We start from the raw sequence: 8,764 nt of genomic DNA, 5'->3' as shown, positions 1-8,764 counted from the left end.
CAGGGCAAACTTGGCCACCGGCACCGAGACATTGTCAGGGCCCAACTCGCAGCCCAACAGGCCCTGCATGGTGAAGGGGCCTGGGGTGCCCACACACGGATGAGCGGCCCGGGAGCAGGGGTCCGCCGTCCCCTCCTCCCTCAGACCCGGGATCCAGGCTCCCCGCCCAGGAAGTCCCCGTCTCACCTTCGCCTAAAGCTTGGAGCGCTTCGAGGAAGAGCGTCTCCTGGTTCCTCAGATCCATGGTCTCTTTCTCCCAATACCAGGACACCTGGCTTTCCCAGACCCACGCGCCGTAGGGCTCAGCCTGCGCCCGTAGATTATTGTAGCTCAGGTACTGCTGGGGCCCCAGCCAGCCCGAAACCCAGAAAGCAGGGGTCCCCGCTGCGGGGGCCGACACGGCGGTGAAGTGGTACTGGAGCGAGCGATAGTTCTCTGCCGGCGAAGAAAGCAGATGGGGCGGGGGACCTAGATGGGACAGACACCCCGGGAGAGAAAAGACCCCCACCCCAGACAGAGGGGCCAGACCCTGGCGGGGTGGGGTGGGGGAAGTCCCAGGAAGAAGGGGACAGGTGTTTTCCAGACAGACCGCCAGAGGGAGAAAAGATCGTGGGAAACCAGACGAAATGCGGCCGAGAAGGAAGTCCCCCTGCTCGAGCTGGGGATCTTGGATTTCGGTCCTTTCCCGGAGGCTGGCACCTCCCTCGTGCCCGGCAGCCCCTCACCTGCGCTCAGCGCCCCAGGCAGGAGGACGAGCAGCAGACCGAGCCCCCAGGGCTGAGGCCGGGGAAGCCGCATCCTGAGTGGGAGACCTGGGGCGGGAGGGGGCACGTGACTCCTCCGGACCCCCGCCCGCCCCTCCCGCAGCTCTGACCCGGCCCGGCCAGGCCCGGCTCGGCTCGGCTACCCCGCTCGCCCGCGGCTGCAGGTGGAGGAGCTCGATCCCGCGGGGAGGATGACAAGGCCCTCCTCCTCGATGAACTTTCACCCACTAATTTGATCCGCGCTGGTTAATTAGTTACAGAGCCTGGATAGGCTGAGATTCCTGGCTCAGACTTCGGCCCCGCCTCCTCCTCCTTCTTCCTCCTCCTCCCTCAGACCGCGAGTTCCGTCCCCTCCTCCCTCGGACCCCAAAGTCCAGATCGCCGGCTCCCTAGTCCCTGAGACCCGGGAGTCCTGCGCCCGGCCCTCTCCTCCCTCGGTCTAGGGGCCCCAGCTCTGGACTCACTCACTGGCAGCCGCGATCCCTTCCCTCTGCGGCCCCAGCCGGCTCCCGTGACTGGAGACCCCAGTTCCTCTCTCACATCCTGTCCAGAGACGACGGCTCTTCGACTCCAGGAATATCCAACCCCGCCCCTACAGCTGTAGGGCACACCCCGGGCCCAGGGCCCGGTCTGGCTGAGTGTCCGTCTCTGCCTCTCTCGAGAAACTTTTGTCTTTTTTTTTTTTCTCTCTTGCACTGTTGCTCCCTGATTTTCTTATCTTGAGAATGTCAGCCACCCAGCAAATTCATGACGAAGTTGAGAATCAGTATTATCCGAGTGCCAAATTTGGAGGTCTGTGTGGGTCCCCTCCTTACCTCCTTGTCTGCGCCCCATCCGAAAAGGTCACTAACGCCTGCGGTGATAAAAGTCCTCCAGCTTCCACATTTCTTCCTTCCTCCCCCAAGGGGCCTCTTAAAGTGCCCCTGCAATTCCTTGATATCTTCTGGTATGACCTCAGTAATGCACAGACCCAATATTCTACACCATACTTGGGACATCATCCAGCCTCCCACTTTCAGCCCACATTCCTGCTATAACGCTTCCATTCACTTGTTTTATTGTGGTAAAGTGCCCAAGACAAAGGAGTTACTATTAGTGACATTTGGTGCACTCACAATGTTGTGCAACCATCACCACGATCTAGTTCCAGAACTTTTTCATCATCCCAAAGGAGATCCCAGACACATTAAGTGGTCCCTTCTCCCCCCTGCCCCTGGCAACCACGAATTTACTTTCTGTCACCATGGATTTGCCAATTCAGGACATTTCAAATTAATGTGGCATTTTATATCTGGCATCTTTCATTTAGTGTACTGTGGGGTTTTTCTTTTTTTGGCCTCCCCGCAGGACTTGCAGAAGATCACAATGAAAATGCAGAGTCTTAACCACTGGTTTGCCAGGGAATTTCCCAGCATGCCGTTTTCAAGATTTAGCCACATGGTAGCATGCGGCAGGACTTCGTTCCTCTTCACGGCTGGATGATACTCCGTCGTATGCATTGACCACACTTGGTTCATCCCTTTAGCAGCTGATGGACATTTGGTTGTTTTCACTTTTTTGGCTATTATGACTAATGCTGCTGCAAATATTTGCTTGCAAGGTTGTTGTTGTTTTTTTACATTTTTTTTTCCCTGTATGTTGCTGCTGCTGCTGCTAAGCCACTTCAGTCGTGTCCGACTCTGTGCAACCCCACAGAGGGCAGCCCACCAGGCTCCCCAGTCCCTGGGATTCTCCAGGCAAGAACACTGGAGTGGGTTGCCATTTCCTTCTCCAATGCATGAAAGTGAAAAGTGAAAGGGAAGTCACTCAGTCGTGTCCGACCCTCAGCGACCCCATGGACTGCAGCCTACCAGGCTCCTCTGTCCATGGGATTTGCCAGGCAAGAGTACTGGAGTAGGGTGCCATTGCCTTCTCCAGGAGTGGACTTGCTAGGTCATATGATATATTAGTCAGGGTTTCTTGGAAAAACAGAATCAACAGGATGTGTATATATAGAGAGAAAGAGACTTAGTGTAAGAAATTGGCGCACGTGATCTTGAAGACTTGGCGAGTTCAAAATGTGATAGAGGTGGCCGGAAAGAATTACAGTTCAAGTCCAAAGGCAGGCTATCTGGAAAACCCAGAAGAGCTCATCTTGCAGATGAAATCTAAACGCAGTCCGCTGGCAGGGTTCCCCTTTGCTTGAGGGAAGGTCAGTCTTCCACCTTCGACTGATTGGATGAGGCCCACCCACATTATGGTGGGGGGTGGTCGGCTCTACTCAGAGTCCACTGATTTCAGTGTAATTTCACCCCCAAACACCCACACAGAAACATCCAGAATAATGTTGGACCAAACATCCAGGCACTGTGGCCCCGCCAAGTTGACACGTCTTTAACCATGTACTTGTGCGTGCTTAGTTGTGTCCGACTCTTTGCAACCCCGTGCACGGTAGCCCATCAGCCTCCTCTGTCCATGGGCTTCTGCCAGTCAAGAATGCTGGAGTGGGTTGCCATTTCCTCCTCCAGGGGATCTTTCCTACCCAGGGATCAAACCCACAGCTCCTGTTGCTGTCTCCTGCATTGCTGGCGAACCAGGCAAGAAACTTTCCACATTTCTCAGGAACTTGCTGACCTTCCCTCTTCTAAGGACTCTTGTGATGACATTGGTCCCACCTGGATAATCCAAGATCATCTCCCCATCACAAGATCCTGAATTTAATCACATCTTCAAAGTTCCCTTTATTAAACAAGGTCATGTAATCACAGGCTTTGGAGCTCAAGGGCACAGGCAGCTTTGGGGAACACTATCCAGCCTAGCATGGTCACAGTCATGGAGGGTGCCCTCCCTTGGCTCTGCTGTAGGGTCCCCATTCAGGTCTTCCTTTCCTCCTGTCAGAATGACCTCGGGGTTTAGCCATGAGGCCTCTCAGAGGTCTGACCTGAACATTCCTCATAATGTTCCTCCTTCTTGCTTCAAAAGAAAAAGCTCTCAAGTTCCCTTAATACCCACCAGGAATCGCTGCTAAGTGTCGTGGAACCTTCTGTGTCTTCAGGGACCATTTACAGCATCTGCTGCCTGTCTCATATGCTCTAATGATCCCGGCTCATGCATGTTTTTTTTGGGGGGGTGGGGTGGCATTTGCAGGGTGTGCCATGCAGCTTGCAGGATCTTAGTTTCCCTGATCAGGGATTGAACCTTGGGCCCCAGCAGTAAAAGCACCGAGTCCTAACCACTGGACCACCAGGGAAGTCCCTTTGCCTATACCTTTTAGATTCCGTGGGGTCCTACTATCACATCGCCAGGGGCCCCTGATAAAGTAATAGAAAACAGCAGGACAGTTATGAAATGTGCAGAGCCCAGTGGGAAATGAAAATATGGGCGCTTAGTTCCAACTTCAAAACGAACCAAGGTGCCTTTGGAACAACAGCACAGGGAGCTCACTCATGATGCCGCCCTTGGTGTCTGGGGACATAGGCTCTGGCAGTTCTGAGCTGTCTTCCTGAATCACCACCTTAACATCGACCCCTCCTCTCTCCCCTGCACTGTAGCGCCCCCTCCTGACCCAAGGATGCAATCACACCAGAGTTTGAAACCAAACTCCCTCTCTTTCTGGTGGGCTTCTCTGTTCCTCAGTTTCATCTGGGAAGTAGGATAATTGTACCTCCTTCCGTAGAGAGGCTTCAATGAATCAAAGGTTTGGCACGGGGCACATAGTAGAGCATAGAAGTAACCTGTTCCCCACACTGCCTCCCTCCCACTCAATGAGGTGAAAGTCCCCAGGGTTGCACTAGATGGTAGGCAGGCCCTGGCACTGTCTCGCTCACTCTTGCATCCCCAGGGGCCAGCACAGGAAGCATCAGCAGAATGAAGGAAGCTGGTAGTGAAAGACCTGGGGCAGGTTTAATAGGTCCCTAAAACTTTTCTAGAATGTTCTAGCAGAATCTATGTGCAGCCCTGGAACAATCTGTGGGTCTCTGTTAAATACAACAGAGCTCGGACCTACTGTAATGCAAAACTCCAGGGTTTTCCGATGACGGAAAACTCAGGGAAGTGCTAACATACGACAGCAAGGCTGCTCACACATCTGAAGCTGCTCCAATTCCATGTTCCTAGATTCCACTTGCAGTCCTAGGGCTAGTTTAATGAATCCAGGGGTCTGCTCCACGCATAATATGCATGTGCAGGCTCTCATATAACCCAGGTATTGCAACCACCAGTTACAACGGACGTACTTGGTGGTCCAGTGGTTAAGACTCTGCGCTTCCAAAGCAAGGAGCACAGGTTTCATCCCTGGTGGGGGAACTAAGATCCCACATACCATGCACTGTGACCACAGGGAAAATTAAAAAAAAAAAAAGTTACAAGACCCTGAGGTCCCACTACAATCTATTATAGGTCGTGCTCTAATACCACAAGGGGCTGCAACGATGCTCGCCAGTCTGGCTGTAACAGAATATTCCTGTGGCCTGTTCTGATAGATGCGAGGCCACAAAATGTTATGATACAACCAATATTTGCCCTGTTTTCATGTAACAAGCCTGACACCTGCTGTCATCATAACCTGGGACCCTGCTTTGAAACATGCTTGGAGCTAATTTCCCTGGAAAATGACCACTGGGGACACCTATAAGAGGCATGCAACAGAATATTCCAGAAGCATGCTAAAATAGTCTCAAGATCCCATGACAAACCACCAGGATTTGCTGTAGTAGATCCAGGATTACATAACCATTGATACTTCTAGGGACTTCTGCCAAAGACTTTTTAGTTTTTAAATTTCTTTGGCTGAACCAGGTCTTATTTGCGGCATGCAGGATCTTTAGCTGTGGCATGTGGGATCTAGTTCCCTGGCCAGGGATCAAACCTGGGCCTCCTGCGTTGGAATCGCAGAGTCTTAGCCACTGGACCACCAGGGAAGTCCCCTGCCAAAGAGTCTTGTCCTCTGGCTGGCCAAGGCGACTCAGCAAAGGCTTCGCCAAGGTCTCACTAGGCTTTGCTTTACAATAGGCTCAGGAATGTGACACAATCACTTCCTTAAGAAGTATCACTTACTAGAACTAGTTCTACCCCCAATAACACAGGTGAGTCTATCTCATGTTCCCGAAGGGGCAGGGAGGCAAGATTTTATAGATTAGGAAACTGAAGCCCTGTGGTTCCCAGCAAGGTTATGCAGCTAACGAGGGTAGGGCTAGACTCTGCAACAGAGCCTGCAGTCTTCATACTACCACTGGGAGATTTCTCTGTATGTTCACTGCTTCCGGTTACTCTGTGACTTGAGACCCAGTGTAAGTGGATAGGTTAGGGGGTCCCTGAAGACAAAGAACCAGGAGTGACTTTCTTGATGTAAGAGAAGCCATTTTGGCCTAAGCCATCTGTGATCTAAGCCTGGCTCCAGTGCTCGCCCTTGAACAGGTCTCAGTAATCCGTGATCTTCAGGGAAGTAAAGTGTGCAAGTAAAGTGTGCAAGTGTGAGACGCTCAGTCGTGTCCGACTCTTTGCGACAGGCTCCTCTGTCCCTGGAATTTTCCAGGCAAGAGTACTGGAGTGGGTAGCCATTTCCTTTTCTAGGGGATCTTCCCGACCCAGGAATCAAACCTTGGTCTCCTGCAGACAGATTCTTTACTGGAAGAGAGGGTATACAGGAAAAAGGAAAAGCTGTCAAGAAACAATAAAACAGAGTCCTAATTCCTCCTCAAAGGATATACAGAACCATCTGATACAGTCTTTGAGATCTGCAGTAACTAAGGCCCCACCCAGATGAAGGTAGAATGATATGCCCCTCCAGACTTCAATAACTACAGTTAGGGCTCTGGTGAACTTTGCCCCAGTTCTGTGCTGATTTCTCCTCTGCTCCACGCCCCCACCCCCATGAATGTGCTTGTTCCCTTAGCTTAAAACTTCCCCAATTTTGCTGCTGGCGAGACACTCCTTTGGGGAGGGTCCCTGCTGTTCTCCTTACTTGTGGCGAGTTATAACAAACCTTCCTTTTCCTGATCTTTGGCTCAGTTGGGTCTTTCGGCTCAACACCCACCAAGAGATGGTTCTGGGGTAATGCTAGGGGTCAGGCCTGGCCTGTGAGAATGTGGGGATTTAACTTTTTAGAAAATTAATTCATTTGGGATTTAACCTCAAAAGGATTCATGCACTCGGGTAAATGTGTGAGGCGCACTCACAGTTTGTTCCAGGTGCTGGGGTTGCAGAGATTTTCCCCCCTTCTTGGAGTTTATATTCCAGCAGTTAACAGGTTAACTAATAAGTGTGCCAGGCCATAGAGGATCTGTGCAACAAATATACAAGTATGCCATGAGCAGGCTTTCCTGTCTATGTGGGACATTCAGGCAGGGAGCGGGGACTGGGAGGGCTGGAGGTTCTGCCAGATGGAAAGAGGTTGGTGAGAACTAGAGGTTAAGGGGTGGGGGAAGCAGCAGGTAGAAGCCTGGGGTTAGAGGTTCCAGGCAGAGGGCACAGCCAGTGCAAAGGCTCAGAGGAGGGAGCAAGTCTGAGGAGCAGGGAGGGTGGGAGGACCAGGCAGGCAGAGGGCAAGCTCTGAGGCTGTGATCTGTGCCCAAGAGTCATGTCTCTAGCTGTCACAGGGCTCTAAGAAGGGCAAGTGGGGCCCCTCCTGGTGGTCCTGATCTCAGTGAGGCAGCAGTGAGCAGTGGCTTGAAGCGAGATTTAATTCCCTTCCAAAGAATTGAACTGGGCAGCCTGGAATCCTGGCCACCAGACCAGCAAGGACTAGAGGCTATAAACTGTTTTTCCCTGGCTCTTTGGCCCCAGTGAAAAATGCATTTATCACAGAGGCAGAAACTATAAAGGCAGGTACAAAGTTTATTGTTAGAGACGGAGCACAACAAGTGTGGGGAGAGCACACAGAAGTGGTTTGCTCTGTTAAGACAGAAGCAAGGCAGAGATGCACACCCAGAGAGGGTGTGGGCGTCCCCCGTAGCGAGGAGGAGTGCGGTAAAGAGGCGGTTAAGTTGTTTACATAGGTCAGTTCTTCCAGGTCTTTGTTTACCTTTAGCCCAATATCTGATTCCTTTTTCCACACCTGGCCTACCCTGGGACCCTTACCCTGGGTGCGCACGCACCGCTCAGCCAAGATGGATCTCAAAGTGGAGGCTTCTGGGAGGAGCAAGAATCATTATGGCCTGGCGTTATCCCGACTTTTGGCCTCCAAAGAGCCTTTTTGCGCATGTGTAGGGTCTCCCTTGTCCCAAAAGAGGGGGAGTGAAGATCCCATAATCCTTTACTCAAACAGGGTTTTGCCCTCTTTGTCCTTGCCCTGACTATTACCTTGACTATTGCCATGACTATTAAAGTGTTTACAGCAGACAAACACTGGCTATTTACCCTGCTTCTGTTGTTACTTCCATTTTGCAGAGCAAACGGGAGGCTGATTGTAAATTCCTCCTGGATCTCATTTATCTCATCTCAGGAAATGCTAACAGTTGTTAAGGATCCAGCCTGAAGCCCACGTCTTTGTGCTCCGTGAAATGCAAACAGGAGGCCAGCTGTAATGTCTAACCTGGAGCCCCTCTATCTCCTGTCTCAGTCCAATGGTTAAGACTCCGCCTTCCAATGCAGGGGACGTGGTTTTGAGCCCTGGTCGGTGAACTAAGATCCCATATGCTGCGGGGCAACTACTGAGCCCACCCACTCTATAGCCCTTGCATTGCAATTAGAGAAAGGCTGCATGCTGCCACAAGGAGCCCGTTCGCCACAGGAAGACCCAGAGCAGCCAAAACAAACAGAAGAACTGCAGGTAATGTCCCCGTCCAGGTCATCGCAACAGAGAATTGACACGGCCCTGGGGGCTTTCTCCTTGGATTTTGTGCACTGACCATCAGGAGGTCCCCACCAGGTCAGGGCTGCACCCGACAATGGGGTGCCAAGGAGCCGCCCAGCAACCCACCGCTGGGAGGAAACAGGGGAGCGGGCCTGTTGTTGTTGTAAACACGGTGGCCCCACCCCGAACGGAAACACCTGTGGGTGGGGGCTCCTGGAGCGGCCTCAGG

General features: G+C 52.2%; 1 protein-coding gene across 1 annotated transcript in view; it reads right to left on the bottom strand.

Moving 5' to 3' along the window:
• Positions 1-1,652, bottom strand: part of FCGRT (Fc fragment of IgG, receptor, transporter, alpha) — a 6,627-nt gene extending 4,975 nt beyond the window's left edge. Inside the window, exons 1-4 of the mRNA XM_010849621.1 lie at positions 1,580-1,652; positions 726-812; positions 187-435; positions 2-80 (exon numbers count right to left, since the gene is read on the bottom strand). Coding sequence (XP_010847923.1) covers positions 2-80; positions 187-435; positions 726-812; positions 1,580-1,598 — 434 coding nt within the window. The 5' untranslated portion in view covers positions 1,599-1,652. The remainder of the gene's footprint in view (position 1; positions 81-186; positions 436-725; positions 813-1,579) is intronic.
• Positions 1,653-8,764: the final 7,112 nt, after the last annotated feature.

This window comes from Bison bison, unplaced genomic scaffold (assembly GCF_000754665.1).
Source record: "Bison bison bison isolate TAMUID 2011002044 unplaced genomic scaffold, Bison_UMD1.0 scf7180017864285, whole genome shotgun sequence".
Taxonomy (NCBI): Eukaryota; Metazoa; Chordata; class Mammalia; order Artiodactyla; family Bovidae; genus Bison; species Bison bison.
Note: the sequence above shows the minus strand (reverse complement) of the source record. Positions and strands in the feature narration are given on the sequence as shown.